Source organism: Nycticebus coucang, chromosome 22 (genome assembly GCF_027406575.1).
Source record: "Nycticebus coucang isolate mNycCou1 chromosome 22, mNycCou1.pri, whole genome shotgun sequence".
NCBI classification, from domain to species: domain Eukaryota; kingdom Metazoa; phylum Chordata; class Mammalia; order Primates; family Lorisidae; genus Nycticebus; species Nycticebus coucang.
The window spans coordinates 53,688,216-53,710,508 of NC_069801.1; the positions used below are offsets into that span (position 1 = coordinate 53,688,216).

General features: G+C 40.5%; 1 protein-coding gene across 2 annotated transcripts in view; it reads left to right on the forward strand.

The window, feature by feature from the left end:
• PRKAA2 (protein kinase AMP-activated catalytic subunit alpha 2) overlaps positions 1–22,293 on the forward strand; it is an 86,467-nt gene that overhangs the window by 53,979 nt on the left and 10,195 nt on the right. Inside the window, exons 3-7 of one of the 2 annotated variants that reach the window (XM_053576287.1) lie at positions 3,822–3,915; positions 4,725–4,869; positions 6,258–6,345; positions 8,550–8,774; positions 20,965–21,469. In XM_053576287.1, the coding sequence (XP_053432262.1) occupies positions 3,822–3,915; positions 4,725–4,869; positions 6,258–6,345; positions 8,550–8,774; positions 20,965–21,469 (1,057 nt within the window). The remainder of the gene's footprint in view (positions 1–3,821; positions 3,916–4,724; positions 4,870–6,257; positions 6,346–8,549; positions 8,775–20,964; positions 21,470–22,293) is intronic. The other variant, XM_053576288.1, reaches the window with a different exon arrangement.

The following is a 22,293-nucleotide window of genomic DNA, read 5'->3' on the forward strand; positions in this document are numbered from 1 at the left end:
TTTGTTCTTCTCAAAGTCATGTCCCTTTGTCCTCACCCCTTTTTAGTTAATTGAAACTTTATTGGTTGAAGTTTTGTTATAATTTCACTACAGTTTTTTAGCCTCATGTGTGTAGTACTCTGATTTTGGCTCTAGGCTGCTCACATTTTGAGTGTGTTAAGTATAAGTGTTCATACATTTATTTAAACACATATTTGGTTGTAAGCACTTTGCTAGGTGCATACTCATGAATCAAATGATAATAATAAAACATACAATTACAAGCTGAGGTCTGTGCTCTGAACCTGAGGGAAATGCGACTGAGCCAAAAGAGGCACCTGGCCTGGGATTAGGAAGGGAACTTTGAGCTGAGATGTGAAGGGTAATTAGTCACTAGTTGAAGGGTAGGGTGCAGGCTGCACGGTATAGAACTCAGGTGCAGTTTACACAGAGCTGCAGTGCAGGGAAGTGCAGCAAAACCAGTCGAGTGCCCCGCCCTGGGAACCACAGATGAGACAGAGTAACACAGATGGCAGGAGCCTCATAAAATCAGCACCAAAGAGCAGCGGGGAACCCCAAAGATTGTAAATTAGGAGCTGCTGGAGAGTGGACTGTGTCTGGTGAGAATCTCTGTTAAATGTCTGTCTGTCTAAACTGTAAGCTCCATGAGTAGCGGGAACCACTGTTGACCTTACTCCATTGCAATACAAGCAGGTACGCAGTGAATATTAAGTATCACCGTTGAATAGCTTGGTGTTGGCACACGGTGAGTGCTCGCAGCGCTGTGGTTTTCATTGCTGTAGATCGGCGTTCAGTGTGGGGCGGTGGCTCCTGTGGAGTTAGAGGCTTCAGGAGGTTACAGTAGAACCTCCATAGTTGACCCGATTGTCACCCAGTCTGGGCATCCACTACGCGTATGTATCAGGACGGCAGGCCTAGTTCCTTATGTTGACCACCTCCACGTGCTGACCAGCTTATTGTAGTCACTTGGGTGGTTCTGCGGTAACTCATTCCAACAATATCTGTTGAAGACCTGCGAGGTACTCAGAAGAATCAGCAGCTAAGTTTAGCTATTAGAATTTCGTCGCTTCTGTTCCCTTGCATCCTCTCGAGGATGTAAATTGTTGGTATTGACACATCGGATCAGCCTAAAGTGAGCTGATACAGAAGGAGCTGCTGCCCTGCACTCTGCGCTTTAGTGATCACTTCTGTGCCTGGAAAGATAGCTTTTATAGAACCACGTCTTCAGAGTTCTCGGGTGAAATTACTGTGCCAGAGTTCATTTGAACTACTTTCAACTATTTTTTAAGTTTTTTTTCATTTCTTTTATATAAAGTGAGATAACCTTGCTACATGTCTTCCCAACACTAAAGATTGCTATTAAAAATATTTTTTGAGGGCTGTGCATGGTGGCTCATGCCTGTAATCCTAGCACTTGGGAGGCCGGGGTGGGTGCAATGCCTGAGCTCACAGGTTTGAAACCAGCCTGAGGCAGAGCGAGACCCTGTCTCTAAAAATAGCCAGCTGTTGTGGCGGGCACCTGTAGTCCCAGCTACTTGGGAGGCTTTGTGGCAAAAGGATCACTTGAACCCAAGAGTTTGAGGTTGCTGTGAGCTAAGACGCCATGACACTCTACCAAGGGTGACAAAGTGAGACTCTATCTCAAAAAGAAAAAAATTTTTTTTAAATGGATAATCATTTCAATACTACAGCGCTAGTATGTTGCTATTTTCAAGCATTTAATTTATATATATGATGTTTCCTCATACAAGTATAGTATGTAGTTATGTCGCCAACTTTCTGGCCAACCTTCCCTACTTCTTTGTTGCAGAATAGTAACTAGACCCAACTAGCACATGCTTTTGTACACATCAGTGAAGGTTCTCCATCTGGGTGGACAAAGCACCAGAAGATGCCTTTGCTTGGGACTTACCTGGTGTCGTTGTGTACTGTTCAGAGGGTGGCACCAGCCTCAGCTTGTGCCTCCTGCGTGCGTCTTTAAGCTGTATAGAAACTACACCGCTCTACTTAGTGCCCCTACGCAGTAACTCAGCATCATTAGATATTGCTAATAATCAACTAGACTATAGATAATCCGTTATAAATAAAGCAACTTATTTAAAAAAGTAGTGCAATTGTTCACTCATGTCAATGTTAAATGCAACATCCAATTAAAACATTAACATTGAATTCATTTTCAGAGTTTTCAGAACTTGCTTTAGTAAAATGTAGGTAAGTTGTAGTTTTAGGGAAAAACTTTATTTGTTCAGTAAAACTAAAGTTTTTTAAATCATTTTTTTAGTGTGCCCAGCTTTGAGTGCCTGAAAACACACACACAGACACACTTAAATTTTCATTATGGAAATTTTTTAACATATACGAAAGTAAAGTGATGAGCCCCCCCATGTGTCTGTAACCACCTTAAGCAATAGTCAGTGTGTTGTTTTATCTGCTTCCCCTCATTTCCCTCACCCCAGATTATTATTATTATTTTTTAATTAAATCATAGCTATGTACATTAATGCAATCATGGGGCACCATGCACTGGTTTTATATACAATTTGAAATATTTTCATCAAACTGACTAACATAGCCTTCCTGGCATTTTCTTAGTTACTGTGTTAAGACATTTATATTTTGCATTTGGTGAGATTCACATGTACCCTTATAAGATGCGCCGTAGGTGTGGTCCCACCAATTACCCTCCCTCGACGCCCCCCTTTTCCCCTTTCCCCATATTCTTAGGTTATAGTTGGGTTATAGCTTTCATATGAAAGCTATAGTTCCATAGTAGGGCTGAGTACCTTGGATACTTTTTGTTCCATACCCCAGATTATTTTGAAGAAAATCTGAAACATTATATAATCTGTTAACTCCTTAGCAGCTACTCTAGAAACACTCTTTTTAAATTTTAAATTATAAGCATGGTGCTATTATCATATAATATCTAAAAATATATAAATAATGACCTATATTATCCACCATGGTATAGCTTTTGGGCTTACATGATTGTTTCATATGTGGTTTTTAAAGTTGGTTTGTTTCAATTAGATTCAACATAAGTCTATACAGTATAATTAGCATTTCTCTTGAGTTACTCATAGTAAATCGCTGTCCTTTTCTGATTTTTTTTTTTTTGCAGAGACAGAGTCTCACTTTATGGCCCTGGGTAGAGTGCCGTGGTATCACACAGCTCATAGCAACCTCCAACTCCTGGGCTTAGGCGATTCTCCTGCCTCAGCCTCCCGAGTAGCTGGGACTACAGGTGCCCGCCACAACGCCCAGCTATTTTTTTGTTGCAGTTTGGCCGGGGCTGGGTTTGAACCCGCCACCCTCGGCATATGGGGCCGGCGCCCTGCTCACTGAGCCACAGGCGCCGCCCCTTTTCCATTTTTTTTCTTACATTTTTAGTTGCAGAAGAAAGGGTTATTTTTCCACTTATATATTTTACTGATTGTCTCTCTGTGGTATCATTTTTACATGTCTGAGAGTATTTTTATTTATGTTCATATAAATATTTACATATGAGTTGTACATGATACTTCATCTCCTTTGTGAACACATTTTCGTTTAGGTGGAGAAACTAATGCTTTACTTAGTTGCTGAAGAGTAAAGAATGATGTAAACATGGAAGGGAGGATTCTACAGGCAAGGGCAAGAACCTCGGGAGGCAGAATAATCTGTAGTGCTCTGTGTTTACAACTGTGATTATTCTGATAACCTATAATTTGCCATCTTAAAATATTATAAAACACTGGAATATGAAATTGTAGCCAAAGTAAGTATAGTAGGTTGTTTTTGGGTTAAAGTAACATTGGTAACTTTTTTTATTTACAAAAAAGATACCAGGTGATCAGCACGCCAACAGATTTTTTTATGGTAATGGAATATGTGTCTGGAGGCGAATTATTCGACTACATCTGCAAACATGGACGGGTGAGTTAGTGTACGATCTGGTGCACGCAGCCTTCTAAGCTAAGAAAGAGGAAAGTGTTGGGACAGAACAAACTGCCCAGATGCCTTCAAACCAGAGTTGCTTCTGTAGTAAGGTGTGACTAGACATAGAGTATTAGACAAAATTTTTCTTAAAAAAACTACCTTCTGAAATACCGATTACAGAAAATATGTTCCACTTAATTTTGTTTATACTTTCACATAAATTCTGTTTTAGTTTCTTTGACTGTCAGTTCCCCCAAGACATTGTGCATATTTTAAAATGTTAATAGAAATTTAAGGTTGAACACAGTGGACCATGCCTATAACCCAGCACTCTGGGAAGCCGAGGTGAGAGGATTGCTTGCGGTCAGAGGTTCAAGACCAGCCTGAGCGAGAGTGAGACCTCATCTCCACTAAAAATACAAAAGTTAGTTGTGTTGTCACAGGCACCTGTAGTCCCAGCTACTTGGAGGCTGAGATAGGAGAATCGCTTGAGCCCAGGATCTTGAGGTTGCTGTGAGCTATGATGCCACGGCACTACCCAGGGGGACAGAATGAGAGAGACTTTGTCTCAAGAAAAAAGAAAAAGAAAGAAAAAATTAAATGGCTACTGCCTACTGTATAAAAACCGTCCTACTGGTCTATTGACATATTGAGCTTTGACAAGTTTTTTGTTTTTTTCTGGTTTGTTGAGAATTGGAACAGAAATTTTAGTTTGTTTAGTTATACGTAAGGTAATTGTGAAATAAAAATTTGTGCTAAATAGATATCCCATATACTCTTAGTGCAGTTTCTTTTCTGCTTGATAGGTTGAAGAGATAGAAGCCAGGCGGCTCTTCCAGCAGATCCTGTCTGCCGTGGATTACTGCCACAGGCACATGGTGGTTCACCGAGACCTGAAGCCAGAGAACGTGCTGTTGGACGCACACATGAATGCAAAGATAGCTGATTTTGGTGTGTAACTCCAGGGTTGTTCAGAAACGTACTGGCCTCCCTTTACATTTCAACTTTGTAAATCTTGTACCAATAACAGATCAGTTGATGTCTCCTCAGTAGCTTGTTTTATGCGTTCAAATGCACTTAAAAAATTGCAGATACCTTTTAGAGACGTAAGGGGGCTATTACTAAGATAAACCCTTTCAACTGCATGTCCTGATAAGGAAATGATACATAAATGTGGTTTTTTTTTGGAGAGGGAGGAGAGAAGTCCCAAACTCCTTTGAAAATCTGATAAAAGTATGCCACACTTTGCATAATGAATGCAAATAGAGGTACATGACAATTTGGAAAAAGTTTTATAGCCTTTCTGAATTGATCCAAGGCCAATGAGTCTTTGGGTGACATCTTTAACGACCCGATTAGAGAATAGCGATTTTGGTTAGAGGTAAAAGGTAAAATGTGATTTTCAAGCTCCACATACTTTGTGGGATTAACAGGCTTGGAAAGGATCTCATAGCAGAGTTTTCAAGATAAAGATTAGAAAGTGGGAGATTATAGCAGTGATTTTCAACGGTGTGCCGTAGCATTCTGGGGCACTGCCAGAGGATGTTAGGTGTGCTGCCAGAATTTCTAAAGATCATTAATTAAATTATTTTCAAAAGAAGTTCAAAGCACAGTAAGTATGTTCTTTTTTTTTTTTTTTTTCTCTTTTTGATCAACATCATCTAAGTGTGGTGCAGAAGTTTAACTATAGAGATAGTTAAACGTGTGCTGTGAGATAAAACAGTTGAAAACACTGGGTGACGCAGAGAGAGAGAATGATGCCAAGGTTTAGTGTTACTTGTTTAAAATTTTCATCTTTGCTTTATCTTTAATCTAAAAACCAGGAAAGTAGTTTGTCTATTTCTTTTCCTTCTCTAAATCATGAAACTCACTTAGTACTATAGTTCAAGTAGACTTTTTATTCAGTAGATAATTTTTTCCTATGTTGAACTTAAAACATAGTCTGTTTATGAATTAGGTCCTGTCTGATTTCTAATTACAGAACTTTTAAAAAGGCTTTTGAAAACTTAGTATAAAAATGTAGTAGTCTCTAAAACCTCATTTGTAAAGTGAATCAACATTTTATTTAGAAAGGAAATATAGGACGGCGCCTGTGGCTCAAGGAGTAGGGCGCTGGCCCCATATACCAGAGGTTGTGGGTTCAAACCCGGCCCCAGCCAAAAAAAAAACTGCAAAAAAAAAAAAAAAAAAAGAAAGGAAATATAATTCCATACACAGGGTGCACTGTAGCTTTTATGTCATAGTATGAAATATTAAAGACTTGAGGTTTTACCCATATTTTTATCTATATCTACTGTAAAACATGTCTGGCGATAAGTAAACATTACTTTCATTTTCAGGACTGTCTAATATGATGTCAGATGGTGAATTTCTACGAACGAGTTGTGGATCTCCAAATTATGCAGCACCCGAAGTCATCTCAGGCAGGTAATTATCAGAGAAGAAGGAGGATTTGTCCTCCTGCCTTCATTCTGATAAGATTTAATTACACTATGTTCTCTGTAGAAGGCAAGATTTATAACATGATATAACATGAAACAGATTGTTTGAGCAGAATGTGGTGGCTCAGGTCTATAATCCCAGCATTCTGGGAGGCTGAGGCAGGAGTTTGAGAACAGCCTGACGAAGCCCGAGACTCTGTTTCTACTAAAAATGGGAAAACTAGCCAGGCGTTGTGGCAGGCACCTGTAGTCCCAGCTACTCAGGAGGCTGAGGCAAGAGGACTGCTTGAATTCAAGGGTTTGAGGTTGCTGTGAGTTATGATGCCAGGGCATTCTATCCAGGGTGACAGAGTGAAATGGTCTGGAAAAAAAAAAAAGAAAGAAAAACAGACAAACAGATTGTTCATTTATTTTATTACTATTGTGGTTATATTAAATTGTTCCAAATGCTTCATTTAGCTGTTGTTATAATGTATGTATGAAGTTTTTTTCTCTTAAGAAATGACTAAAATAGATCTTGATTTAATGTATCTTTCATTTTAGAAAAATGCAGGTGAAGTGTAAGCATTTGCTAAAATAAAGCTAGTGTAATTTATTAGCCATCATACTTTAATAATACTTTACATATTTTATAGAGTATTGTTTTAGATTTTGTCTTTGGAAGAATGAGATTTGGGGGGGGGACAATATTGCTGTTTCATGACGTTTAACCATACAAGTAGTGATTGTGTAATTATTCATGTAATGAATTCATTGGTACATCATAAAATAATGTTTACACAGATTAGTAACCTCGAGTCTTTCTACAGTGACCAGTGTCACCCATGTGATTTAGAAAGTCCAAAGAATTCTATGATAGAAAATGTTGAAAATGTATTATTGCCCAGGGCAGGTATAGGAGTTTCTTAGTTCCTTTGGGCTGCCATTTGAAAAATACCATAAACTGGGTATCTTATCAACAACAGTAATTTATCTATCACAGTCTCTGGAGACCGGGAAGTCCAGGAACGAGGCACTGAGCGATTTGGTGTCCGACGGGGTCAGCTTCCTCATACAGTGCTGTGTTTTCACAGTAACCTCACACAGTGGGAGGGGTGAGGAGCTCACTGGGGTCTTTATTATAAAGGACACTAATCCCCAAAGTCCTCCCCTCCTAATACCATTATCCTGGAGTAAGGATTTCAACATACGAATTTTGGGGGGACATAAACATTCAGTCCTTTGCAAGGAGTTTGGACAGTACAGCAAATGATATAAAGGACAGATGGCAATTTATGCAGAAATAGATTATGCTCTTTTCATTGGAAGTGTAGTGTTTTACTTTGCTACCCCAGACCTGGTTTAAAGTTGGTAATGTGCTATTGGGAATTTTAATACAGGGGTCCTCAAACTTTTTAAACAAGGGGCCAATTCACTGTCCCTCAGACCATTGGAGGGCTGGACTATAGTTTAAGAAAAAAACTATGAACAAATTCCTATGCACACTGCACATATCTTATTTTGAAGTAAAAAAACAAAACAGGAACAAATACAATCACACCGCCTCATGTGGCCTGCGGGCTGCAGTTTGAGGACCCCTGCTAGAAGGTGAGAGAAAAAAAGAATAATGTTCCAGGTGTAGGTTATGTGGATCAAAGCTTATCTCAGTCCTGTGAGCTCGCAAATGATAAGACTGGAAGGAGTGTGTGTAGGTTCTCAGGACAGTGTGATACAGGGTCAGTACTGTTTACACAGGTTTAGTTAGGGACTTTTCATGTTTCAAATATTCTCTAAAATAGGTGTGCCAAGGATGATAATTCTATTCTACGTGCATTTTCTTTCTTGTAATAGTTTTGTGGGAAAAAGATTTATCCTATCACCGTAGTATTATTTTTTCAAATTTATGGCTGTGTACTTTGATATTTCTCTCAAAAATCAACCACAGAAAATATAACATGTTTAAATTAGTAAGTTACAGTTAAATGAGTTTGTAAGAAAATAAACCACCCTATGCATTTGGCAAACTTGAATAGTCGTTGGTTAGACTGATTATTTATTCTCTTTGGGGTATAACCATTGACTTGGTGAGTGGCCCTGGACTTCCTAGAAGACCTTGGAAATCAATACACACCGAATCTATTTTATTCTACACATGGACACAGAAGCAGGGCACATGGAGATCTCGTATTTTGCTGTCGTCGTTTTTCGCAGATTGTATGCCGGCCCTGAAGTTGACATCTGGAGCTGTGGTGTGATCTTGTACGCTCTGCTCTGTGGCACCCTCCCATTTGATGATGAGCATGTACCAACATTATTTAAGAAGATCCGAGGGGGGGTTTTCTACATCCCAGAATATCTCAATCGTTCCGTGGCCACGCTCCTGATGCATATGCTGCAGGTTGACCCTCTGAAACGATCAACGATCAAAGACATACGGTGATTATTTTATTCTTTCCATTCCTGCTGTGAATGTCTTCTCCTAGTAATAGAAGTGATGCTAATTGAAAGCTTGCTTTATGCTAACTTTGTGGCACTTTGTAAGTGTCTTTTACTGGCCTTATCACATAAACCTGATGTTATGACTTATCTTTCATATACCTCAGATTGCTGCCCAAACTTTTTATCTTAGCAAAGTCATCTTTGTAGGAAAGCTCTGCTCACTCCTGAGGTCTCGTCCCTGCCCTCGCCGCCTCATCCTCATACCAGTGCTTCGGCCACTTTCAACTTGTCCTTGTTCCTTAAGCATGACATAGATTTTATGCCTTTGTGTCTTTGTCTGTATTTTTCTTTGCCTTGATGTTCTTTCTGCTTTTAAACTTCCATTTGTCCTTTGAAATTCTGCTCACTCGCCACCTCCCTTGGGAAATTTTCTGCTTTCCCCAGCAGCGTTAGGGGTGTCCACGTCCACCACGTCAACATTTTGCCTTTGCTTGTATTCATTCCCACCCTATTATTTGTCAGTGTGTCTTTTCCCTCTCAAATTGTGACTACAATTATGAATCCATATACACTGCTGGGCAGTGTGGGTAGATAGTACGTGCTCAGAAAATATCTGAAGAAATTTCAAATGGGAAAACAGGGTGAGCTTTAGGTATTTTGCCTATGATTGATGCCATAAAGCACAAAAAGTTTTGCCACGTTTTTGAATTCAGTAGGTGCTGGTGGGTTTACCGTGAAGGATTTTTTGTTGTGGGAGAAATTTTGGAATGTGCTCTTGCTGATGCTACGGTGACTGTGACCTTTCTGTCATGTACACGTGGCAAGGTGATTCCGTGCCTTCTACTTGCCCCGTCACATTTCCGAGAGGGTTTTCATTCTTAAGATTCCATTCATGTTTGTTTGCGAAACCCTCCCCCTTCTCGTCATAAGCCAGAGTGACTATTGAGACCTCTGACTCTTGGAATATTTAAACGATGGCTAAGGTAGTTATTTCCGTGACCTCTGCCAATTCCTTTGGCCAGCACAGGCTGGTGATTCCTTCTGAATTAAGGTATCATTTTCATTCCCCAGCCTTTCTTCGGCATTCCAGGCCTCATACATAAAAATGTAGAAGTGTAAATGAGCCACCAGATTTAGTTGTAGGAATGAACTTAGCAGGAAAAAGCCCCTTTGTGTTCATAATGCTTTAGCATAAGTAGTTCTTTTAATTGGCTTTTCCTTACCAAGTTAGACAAGCTGAGCTCCTTGTACCTGCTTGTATCAGATATAAATCCAGAGTAGTGGAAGCATTGATTCGGTTATTTCAAAACAGATGTTTGTGTATTTGCAGGATTTACAATGAAGTGTGCGTAAGTCTACTGAAAAGTTAGTACATGGGTAGAGGGTATGAAAGAGTGTCACTCATCTCTACTTAAAATGATAATGTGAATCTATAGCTGTTATTGTTCTTATCTACATTCAAGTTTTAATGTTTGGGAATTTTTGATTTGATAAAATACAATTTAACAGGGAAAAGAACTACTAATTATCAACTAATTACTGTATACCAAGCAGTTTGCTATACCCTTGGCCTATTTTATCACTTTTTTTTTTTTTTTTTTGAGACAGAGTCTCACTCTGAAGTCCTAGGTAGAGTGCTGTGGTATCACGGCTCACAGCAACGTCACACTCTTGGGGTCAAGTGACTTCCTGCTTCAGCTGCCTGAGTAGCTAGGACTTTTGAGGTACCTATCACAATGCCTGGCCACGTTTTCTATTTTTAATAGAGATAGGGTGTTGCTTTCTTCAGGCTGGTCTTGAACTTCCGAGCTTAGGCAGTCCACATACGTGGCCTCCCAGAGTGCTGGGATTACAGGTGGAAGCTGCCATGCCAGGCCCATTACACTGATTTTTAATAGGTAACTATTATTCTAATATTACAAGCCATGAAGCTGAAGCTTAGAAAAGTCATGTCATAATTTGTACATGTATCTCTTTGCCCGTATTAAATTCTAAGTTCCTTAAATTAGGGACCAGAAAAAAATGTGTAATATCTGGCACATATTGCATGTTGATAAACTTGTTTGTTGAAATTTGTTGAAATCACATGACTAATAAAGGGCAGAACTGGGAATCAGCTTGGAACTTGCCTGAATGCAAAACCTTTGCCGTGTCCACTCATCCAAATAGTCCCGTCAGTTCCGTGTCTACCCTTCCTGCCCCCTGTCACAACTTTGTCTATTTCTTATGCTGCATATACTGAGTATTATTTTTGTACATATTTTATAAGATAGTAAGCCATTGGAAGTTAAAAATATTATTTTTTTGTTAATTTAATCAGTTTTACATTCACTCATTCAACAAATATTTAGCATCCGCTGTGTATAATACCCTAGGCTAGGTGCTAGGCATGGATTGTAAACACAACAGACGCCGTCTTCCTGGAAATCACATACTCGTGTCCCCTTAGGTGACTTGAGCTTACTAGTGTTACTGTTGTGGTTCCAAGTGAAGGGTCTCCGGTCCAGCTGAGCATAGATAACGGTTCTTCCGTTCACTAGCTGTGTGCGTCCATCAATTCCTGTGTATGTTAGAAGAATTTGGAGGATTGCCACAGATTGACCCATGTGGAACTGACACTGATTTAGGTCTAAAGATAACTGCATATTAGAAACTGATAATAATACACTTAAGGCTCTTAGAACAGTGACAAAGCTAATAATACAACTTTTTTGAAAATTATTAAGTCATAGCTGTGTACATTAATGCAATCGTGGGGCACCATACACTGGTTTTACAGACCGTTTGACACATTTTCATCACACTGGTTAACATAGCCTTCTTGGCATTTTCTTAGTTATTGTGTTAAGACATTTACATTCTACATTTACTAAGTTTCACATGTACCCCTTGTAAGATGCACCGCAGGTGTAATCCCACCAATCACCCTCCCTCCACCCATTACTCCCTCTCTCTCCCCTCCCTCTCCCCCTTCCCCATATTCTTAGGTTGTAACTGGGTTATAGCTTTCATGTGAAAGCCATACATTAGTTTCATAGTAGGGCTGAGTACATTGGATACTTTTTCTTCCATTCTTGAGATACTTTGCTAAGAAGAATATGTTCCAGCTCCATCCATGTAAACATGAAAGAGCTAAAGTCTCCATCTTTCTTTAAGGCTGCATAATATTCCATGGTGTACATATACCACAATTTATTAATCCATTCGTGGATCGATGGGCACTTGGGCTTTTTCCATGACTTAGCAATTATGAATAGGGCTGCAGTAAACATTCTGGTACAAATATCTTTGTTATAATGTGATTTTTGGTCTTCTGGGTATATACCTAGTACAGGAATTATAGAATTGAATGGCAAGTCTATTTTTAGATCTCTAAGTGTTCTCCGAACATCTTTCCAAAAGGAATGTATTAATTTGCATTCCCACCAGCAGTGTAGAAGTGTTCCCTTTTCTCCACATCCACGCCAACATCTCTGGTCTTGGGATTTTGTGATATGGGCTAATCTTACTGGAGTTGGATGATATCTCAAAGTAGTTTTGATTTGCATTTCTCTGATGATTAAGGATGATGAGCATTTTTTCATATGTCTGTAGGCCACATGCCTGTCTTCTTCAAAGAAGTTTCTCTTCTAGTCCCTTGCCCGGCCTGCGATGGGATCACTTGTTCTTTTCTTGCTTATATGTTTGAGTTCTCTGTGGATTCTGGTTATTAAACCTTTGTCAGAGACATAACCTGCAAATATCTTCTCCCATTCTGAGGGCTGTCTGCTTGCTTTACTTACTGTGTTCTTGGCTGTGCAGAAGCTTTTTAGTTTGATCAGGTCCCAGAAGTGTATTTTTGAAGCTGCTTCAATTGCCCAGGGGGTCCTCCTCATAAAATATTCACCCAGACAGATTTCTTCAAGAGTTTTTCCTGCGCTCTCTTCTAGTATTTTTATAGTTTCATGTCTTAAGTTTAAATCTTTAATCCACTGAGAGTCTATCTTAGTTAATGGTGAAAGGTGTGGGTCCAGTTTCAGTCTTCTGCAGGTTGCCAGCCAGTTCACCTAGCACCATTTGTTAAATAGGGAATCTTTTCCCCACTGAATGTTTTTAATTGGCTTGTCAAAGATCAAATAACGGTAAGTAGCTGGGTTCATCTCTTGGTTCTCTATTCTGTTCCAGACATCTACTTCTCTGTTTTTGTGCCAGTACCATGCTGTTTTGATCACTATTGATTTATAGTATAGTCTGAGGTCCAGTAGCGTGATTCTTCCTGCTTTGTTTTTATTTCTGAGTAATGTCTTGGCTATTCGAGGTTTTTTCTGATTCCATATAAAACGAAGTATTATTTTTTCAAGATCTTTAAAGTATGACAGTGGAGCTTTAATAGAGATTGCATTAAAATTGTATATTGCTCTGGGTAGTATGGACATTTTAACAATGTTGATTCTTCCCAGCCATGAGCATGGTATGTTTTTCCATTTGTTAACGTTTTCAGCTATTTCTTTTCTTAGAGTTTAATAGTTCTCTTTATAGAGATCTTTCATGTCCTTTGTTAAATAAACTCCCAAATATTTCATCTCCTTTGGCACTACTATGAATGGAATAGAGTCCTTAACTGTTTTTTCAGCTTGATTAATGTTGGTATATATAAAGGCTACCGATTTATGAATGTTGATTTTGTAACCTGAGATGCTGCTGTATTCCTTGATCACTTCTAAGAGTTTTGTAGTAGAATCCCTGGTGTTTTCCAGATATACAATCATATCATCTGCGAAGAGTGAAAGTTTGATCTCTTCTGACCCTATATGGATGCCCTTGATTGCCTTTTCTTCCCTAATTGCAATGGCTAAAACTTCCATTACAATGTTAAAGAGCAGTGGAGACAATGGGCAGCCTTGTCTGGTTCCTGATCTGAGTGGAAATGATTTCAATTTAACTCCATTCAATATGATATTGGCTGTGGGTTTGCTATAGATGGCCTCTATCAGTTTAAGAAATATCCCTTCTGGGCGGCACCTGTGGCTCAGTGAGTAGGGCGCCGGCCCCATATGCCGAGGGTGGCGGGTTCAAACCCAGCCCCGGCCAAACAGCAACAAAAAAAAATAGCCGGGCGTTGTGGCGGGCGCCTGTAGTCCCAGCTGCTCGGGAGGCTGAGGCAAGAGAATCGCGTAAGCCCAAGAGTTAGAGGTTGCTGTGAGCCGTGTGACGGCACGGCACTCTACCCAAGGGCGGTACAGTGAGACTCTGTCTCTACAAAAAAAAAAAAAAAAAAAAAAAAAGAAATATCCCTTCTATACCAATTTTCTTAAGTGTTCTGATCATGAAGGGATGCTGTATATTATTAAAAGCTTTTTCTGCATTGATTGAGAGAATATGGTAAGTAGCTGGGTTTTTGTTTTTTAATTTGTTTATGTGCTGAATTATACTTATAGATTTACATATATTGAACCAAATCAGTTGTCTCAGTCAGCACCTGTTTCAGGTGGGAGAGTTTAAAAGGTCTCTGGCAACTAGATTGCACGGGTCTGCTGACAACTCAAATTTATGACTTGCTCCAGTGCTCCGTGAAGTTAGGAGGACCCACCCAGGAAATAGATTAGTCTGGGAAGGTTGATGCCTCCTTCCCTACGTTGAATCTCTGTCACACCCAGTCACTGATAACCCTGCAGGGCTGAGACCCAGTTGCCTCTAATGAGCAGATACTCCAGGGGTTTGCACCTGCCTGAATCACAAGGAGATCTATGTGTGCTCAGCCAGGCCGCTGCTCCCTTACACCCTCCGGCAGGGGGAGGTGAGGTCTGACAATCTCGGGAGGCTGGGGCTGTTCACTCAGTTGCAGCCCTGCCCCTGATTGATGTTACTGACAGAGTAGAACAACTTTGCGGGAATTTGTTTCTTTCCCTGCTAAATTCCCCTGCAGAAGAGAAGCTATTTTGAGTTCCCAGATCCTGTGCCTCAGGCTGTGTCTGTGCTGCTATAGTTTGTACTGCCAGCACAGTTACCTGTCAGTTCCAGCCTCTGCCTGCCCTCCTTTGTTTAGGCTGATGATCTCCTTGGGGCTGGGTGTGTCTTAGGCTCAGTAAAGCTGTCCTCTGTCCTCTCAGTAAAGCCCTGCCCTGGGAATCTTCTGGCTCTGCGCATGCATTTTCTAGTCCCTGCGTTCTACCGCTGGTGGTTGCCACCTGAGAAGATGCCCGGCCTCCTCTGGTTACCCAGATAGACAGGGGGTGTGACTCCAGAATACCTGGGGGTGATCCCTATTGTTGCCAAAAAACAGCTGCTGCTCTGGCGTGGTTCCCTCTCAGCTGACTGTCCTCTCCTCACTCCTGTGCTGCAGAATCAGCACTGACCAGCTGCAGTCCAGGCCCTGTCCACACCCCTTGAGAAATCACCCAGGAATCTGGACTCCTGGGGGACAGGCCTCCAGACCTCAGAGTGAGAGTGGAGGGGAGTGCTGGGAGCTCATAATTGCAGGTAGAGAATATATACAGTTTTACACAGTTTTATGCCTGGCAGGAGAGCACCATGCCACCCTAGTAGGGGAAGTAGGTCCAGTTTTTAGAGGGTCTCTCTCATGGAGCATAATGGGAGGACTTTTGAACTCTGCTCGTTTGTTTGTGGGGCACTCTGAGACGTTCTCATCAGGGAGAAGACTCCCATCCGCTTGGTGATGGATTTTGTACTTTTTGTGTGTATCCTTGGGGTCGCAGCTTGCCTCAGCAGGGTTGATGTGTGTTCTTCAATCTTATCTCTTGACACAGCTCTAATCTACCAGGTTACTTGCTAAATTTCTGTCCTTTAACTCTCCTTCTGAACGAGAGCCTCTGTGGAAAGCTGGCTTCAGTCAGCCATCTTGTCACCGCCCCCTAATAATATTACTTTTAAGTGAGTGTATGAAAATCTTTTAGCTGTACTTAAGGAATCTGGGCCTGTTGGGAGGGATCTAAATTTGATTGACAGTTTTTATAACCTGTTCATTCTTCAGTCATGTATTAAACTCCAGTCTCAGGTAGCAGTGATAGAAAAACAATTTCTGGTGCCTGTGTAATAATACAGGGAGGTGAATTGGTTTTGTCTCAGATGGACCTTCCTAAACATCTTGTTACTGCTCACTTTTGTGGAGTTCACTCTAGAAACTAACTCAGAGTTTGGTGCCTGTGGCTCAAAGGAGTAGGGCACCGGCCTCATAGGCCAGAGGTGGCAGGTTCAAACCCAGCCCCGGCCAAAAACTGCAAAAAATAAAAAATGAACTAACTCAGAAACGGACTGCTGAAAACCAAAAGTTAGAAGTACTGCTTTTTAAATTGGGAGTTATCTTGTTGTGAAGAATTGTGTTTTTTGAACTCAGTGGTTCTCAACCTTCCTAATACCGCGACCCTTTAATACAGTTCCTGTGTGTTGTGACCCACAGGTTGAGAGCCACTGATATAACTGAGTCACTGAGCTAGAAATCAAAATGTAGGTTATTTTCCTATTTATTGTTTTTTAAAAATTTATTTTAAAATAGATGATGTGAATGATGGAATTCTCATATCATAAATATCGTAACCTCTTTTTTTTTTTTTTCTGTTTCCTTTTTGTAGAGACAGAGTCTCACTTTATTGCCCTTGGTAGAGTGCCGTGGCGTCACACAGCTCACAGCAACCTCCAACTCTTGGGCTTAGGCGATTCTCTTGCCTCAGCCTCCCGAGTAGCTGGGACTACAGGCGCCCGCCACAAGGCCCGGCTATTTTTTGGTTGTAGTTTGGCCAGGGCCGGGTTTGAACCCGTCACCCTCGGCATATGGGGCCGGCGCCTTAACCAACTGAGCCACAGGCACCGTCCCATAACCTCTTTAAGTATATACTTTGGTGGCGTTTAGTCTATTTACAAAGTTTCATAGTCATCACCAATTCCAGAACTTTTTTTATTAGCTCTGAAAGAAATGCTGTACACACTGATGGTCATCCCCATTGCCCCTCCTAACCCCTGGCACCCTCTAATCCACCTTCTGTATTCTGGACATTTCAGATAAATGGAATCATATAGGAGGTGACATTTTGTATTTCACTTTTTTCATCTAGTATAATGTTTTTAAGGTGCTTCCAAAGTTTAGGATTTTTCTTTTTCGCTTGAAAAATATTTCATCGTATGAAGTATGCTGTTCATTTATTAGTCGATGGACATTTATTTTCACTTGTTGGCCTTCTCGAATGACTCGGTTTACGTGGCCACCTGGGTAGGCACCTAGAGTTTATAATTGTCGTATGTTGCTGTTGCTGGTTCTGTATGTTTGCTGGGTAATTTTCCTGAACTAATTCCATAAAATCTGTGTTCTTCTTCATATATGGCTGTTGAAATCTCTCATTGGCTAAATTGATGATTAGTTTATGATGAGACAGACATTTCCTCAAAGGCCCTAATTAATGAGTCCCCTACCCTATAGAGGATTAGACATCATACTTACTACATCAGTCACCAATATCATAACTCATCTGAGGAATTACTGAGAACAAGACGTTCTCCTGGAAAGCCTGGAAATCTCTTGTGATGTGGAAGGCGAGCTACCAAGTAACTCAGTAATCCTGGAGGAGCAAAGTTCAGTCCTGTAGTAGTAAGGCTATTGTGAAACATGAACCACTTTATGACAGTTCCTTAAAGGATTAGTGGAGAAAAATTGCAGTAGTATTTTGAAGATCATTTCCTTACCACCCTTGAAGACCGTTTCCTTGAGTACATACTCTGTTGGCACCTATGGAGATCATTTCCCCAAGCACACAGCCCCTGAATATCTTTGCTTAGTAATCCTTCCACCTATTATGTGTTAAGTGCTCAGCGCTATCCTGCACCTATGATTAGCCTCACCTCTTGCAGCGTGTCCTGTCAATCCGTGTCTCGTGTGATCATTTATGTAGTCGCGACACCACCCTTTGCTGAGAGGCACTGTATGTGTTGGAGGGTATCTTCAGCGCCCCTGCGGGCAGTTTATAGCCTGCCTTGGCCTTCACTCCCTGCTGGCAGAGTCTCAAAGTCTGCCAGTGACTGGAAATCAAACCTTCAGTTCTTTCTTGGGTGCATGTGCAGCCCTGCAAATGTGACTGGCCTTCTCCAGTCCCAGTACTACATCAGAGCTTTTCAAAGACCCCTTTGAAACTCTTATTTCCTAATTTTTCTCTTTAGTTTTGTTGGTCAGCTTCTTATTTACCTAATTTTCATTGCCTTTTCAGACAGCTGGGATGTTAGACTATTGCCATTGTTATTATTTTTTTTTTTTTGCAGGTTTTTTTTTGTTTTTGGTTGTCGTTGTTTTGTTTGAAAAATGTCCTAAGGAAAAAGGCTGTTTTTGGTGAGTAAGCTCTGAGTCAGGTCAGAAAGACGAAGCCTGTTAGTAGAGGTTTCCAGGCAAATGCTGGAGAGACATGTCCAATAATAGCATTCTCTGGGGACCTGCAAACCTGTTCTGTTCCTCTGCTCTTGCCCTGGCACCGCGGTGGTTGTTACACCGCTAGTTTGCTCAGTTTGTGGTTAGGAGGCTGTTGGTTTTAAAAGGTACTTTGGAGCTGGAAAAGGAGAGATGGATATAGGACAACTTAAAAAGCTATAAATCTCACCTTTCCTAGTGAGATTTTGGAAGTGCTCAACTAACTTATTTGTCATTGATATTTTAAAAATGTTGCACATGGAATATAATGTTTTATCTTCTGTTATTTCTTTTAAAAAACTATCTCAGTTTTTATTATTAAACTTAAATATAGCTGAATGCTTAAAATGTAGCAAATGTTAATTTTTATCTTCATACTTCATGTGTCTATTCATCATGTATTTATTCAGCATTTGTTCAGCATTTGCTCTGGACTGGCCTGTAGGGTAGAGCTAAATAAGATACAGTTCTTGTTTCAAGGAGCTCTCAGTGTAGTAGGGAAGATTAACAGAACCGCCTGTGGCTCAGTGAGTAGAGCGCCGGCCCTATATACCAAGGGTGGTGGGTTCAAACCCAGCCCCAGCTGAACTGCAACCAAAAAATAGCCGGGCGTTGTGGTGGGCGCCTGTAGTCCCAGCTGCTCGGGAGGCTGAGGCAAGAGAATCGCGTAAGCCCAAGAGTTAGAGGTTGCTGTGAGCCGTGTGACGCCACGGCACTCTACCGAGGGTGGTACAGTGAGACTCTGTCTCTACAAAAAAAAAAAAAAATAGAAGCTTGACAACTGTAAAACGGTGCCATTATAGCTGTGGTAGCAGCTGTAGGAGTTTTATCTTCCGTATATGTCTTCAGGGCCTGGCACTCCATCGTTTCTCACTTGGACTGTCGCAACTAGCAGCAGCATCTTTATCTTTACAGTTCAATTTTTGTACCACAAGCAGAATAATCTTTATAGAATGCAAATTACATTATGTCACCCCGACTGTTTAACATCCTTCAGTCACGTTCATCAGCCAGAGGTTCCGGCCTCGCGTCTCCTTACAGCCGACAGTTGTCAGAAGTCTCCCGCTTTGTTTGCTGAGCCGTCTCCCAGCTCACTGTGCTTTCGTCATATTGGGCCCTCTTCACTTCCCAGGACGTGGCAGAACTCTTCCTTGTCTCAAGCTCTCGACACATACTGGCAATATCTGTTCCCCAATTTCTTTGCTTAGCTGACCTCTGATCCTTCTAGCTGGTGTCTGCTTAAATATTACTCCAAACGACTGCCCTAATCCCCTGCCTCGCATTCTAATTTATATGCTGTGCTTTTATGATCTTTATCACAGGATTTGCGTATTTGTATACTTGTAGCTATTTTTAATGTGTATTTGTTTAATCTGTTTTCAGCTAGAATATAATCTCTGTCAGGAGGAGTGTATCTTTTTGTCCATACTATGCCCTCAGTAAATAGTGACAAGTGCATTAATCAGTGCATAGACAACATTCAGTCAAAATATATCTCGAGGGGGCGGCGCCTGTGGCTCAAAGGAGTAGGCCCCATATGCCGGAGGTGGTGGGTTCAAACCTGGCCCCAGCCTAAAACTGGGGGAAGAGGGGGAAAAATATATATATCTTGATCTGAATTTTAGCTTAGAGGGGGTACTTACTTTTGCAGGTAGCAATGCTTAACAATCTCGAAGTGCTAATGTGTGTTAGAAGAAAAGGGGTATGTTGTTATAGGGTAGCAATGGTAACATCAGGTGGAGAGGCCCAGACGGGTGAGAAAAATGAGACTTAGGAGAGCAGTTCTCAGACTTTTCGGTTTTGATATCTTCTAACTCAAATTCTTGGGGACCTCAGAGAGGATTTTTAAAGGTAACTTATACCTGTCAATATCTACCACATTAAAATTAAAACTGAGAAATTAAGATATTAATTCACTTAAAATTAATAAGCCCATTACATGTTAATTTAAATATAACTTTCTTGAAAAATGACTATATTTTCTAAAACAAAAAATTCTGAGAAGACAGGTATTCTATTACATTTTTGCAAATCTCTTTAATATCTGGCTTCCTCGAGGACACCTAAGTTCTCACATCTTTATTCAGTTTTTTACAGTATTCTCTGTTAGTTGCAGTGTATAAAGTCTGACCTCACTCAGATAAGTGGCTGGGGAAAAAGGAGTATTTCAATAGCCTTTTAGATAACAGCAGTATTCTTCTTTGATATTAGACCAAACCCTATCAAATCAGAAACTGTATCAATGAATTGTTGTACTTTATTACATTATAATTCACTGGTCTGTCTTGTATTCTGAGTGGATCTTTTATGCATGTATGATTCTGTAACACCATGTATTGGTCATTTAGAAAATATGGGGTTATTGAACTATGTAAGCTTTCTAAATGGCGACACATTTCATTAGACACTATCAAAAAAATCATATCATCAACACTAACCATCACAAAGTTGTAGGTATTGGAAAGCTGGAGGTAGTTACAAATTATGGAGAATTTAGCATTTTTGCTCGAAAGCTTGCATTTTATCCACAACAAATAACCGCTAGCCGTTTTCCTTGATGTGACAGATTCACTTTGTTCATTTTTGAGAAAATGTCAGCTAAATGCTCAAGTCTGAATAACCATCGTTTTTCAAGGGCAAGGGTTAATTTCCTGGCCCCGGGGCACACAGTTAGTAAGTGGCAGAGCTAGGGGTAGAGACAAGGCCTTTCTGACTCTGCTGCGTTGTACTGCCCTGTGTCTAAATTATTTGGGACTTGCTAACGTATGTTCTTACAGTCGTGTGTTTCGGTGTTTCTCCCAGAGAACATGAATGGTTTAAACAGGATTTGCCCAGTTATTTATTTCCCGAAGACCCCTCCTATGATGCTAACGTCATTGACGATGAGGCTGTGAGAGAAGTGTGTGAAAAATTTGAGTGTACAGAATCAGAAGTGATGAACAGTTTGTACAGTGGCGACCCTCAGGACCAGCTTGCGGTGGCTTATCACCTCATCATCGACAACCGGAGGATAATGAACCAAGCCAGTGAGTTCTACCTCGCCTCCAGTCCCCCGACTGGCTCCTTCATGGATGACAGTGCCATGCACATTCCCCCGGGCCTGAAGCCTCACCCGGAAAGGATGCCGCCTCTGATAGCGGACAGCCCTAAAGCTAAGTGTCCACTGGATGCGCTGAATACCACCAAGCCCAAACCATTAGCGGTGAAGAAAGCCAAGTGGCATCTTGGGATCCGAAGTCAGAGCAAACCATATGATATTATGGCTGAAGTTTACCGTGCTATGAAGCAGCTGGATTTTGAATGGAAGGTAGGAAGTTGTAGTGTATTAAGATTAGATGTAGAAGCCATTTTTCCACGTAAGCTGTTCTGAGCTGCTGGGGTGAATATTGAGGTCAAGAAAAGTTGTTTTTCATTTAGTTATAAATTTATTGGTCTTATTACTTTTGGCTGTCAAACACCATTCTTTCTAATACCATACCATATGCATTCAAATAAAACAGATAATCTCTGTATTGGGATGAAGAGCTGTTGATGCTGAGACCTACATATTTTGAATGATAAAAACAATATTCTTGGTCAAGAAACAACAAATAATCAACTTGAAATCACTTGAGAAAATAGCCTACCTGTTTTAGTATGCATCATAGCAATAAAAAGTCATGAGTCTTCAAAGATAGTATTTTTTTTACTTTCTTCTTTAATGGAGACTTGATTTTGTTTACTTTCTTGGGAGGGCAGAAGTGGATGGCTATAACAGCTGGTGGTCAAAACAGATTATTCAGTAAACAAATACTTTTCTCCAAGTTGGGAAATTTTGTCTTAATCGGTTGGTGCTTTTAGTACTTTTCAGCCCACATTTTGCTTTTTAAAAAATATTGTTCTATTTCATTTCATATTCTTTTTGAATGAAAGTGCTCCTTTTGAGCACTTTCTCCTTTCGGGGCTATTCTTTTCACTCTTGTTCTTTTCTTGTGGATTGCTAACTTTTTTTTTAAAGGAAAAGGAAATGTTTGAACTTATCATGTGTATTCCTTTGACACGCTTGACTAAATCAGCCATTCTCATTTCATTATTTGTACACAAAATGAATACAGTGAATAAATATTCTCTTAAAACCACTTAAAAAACAGA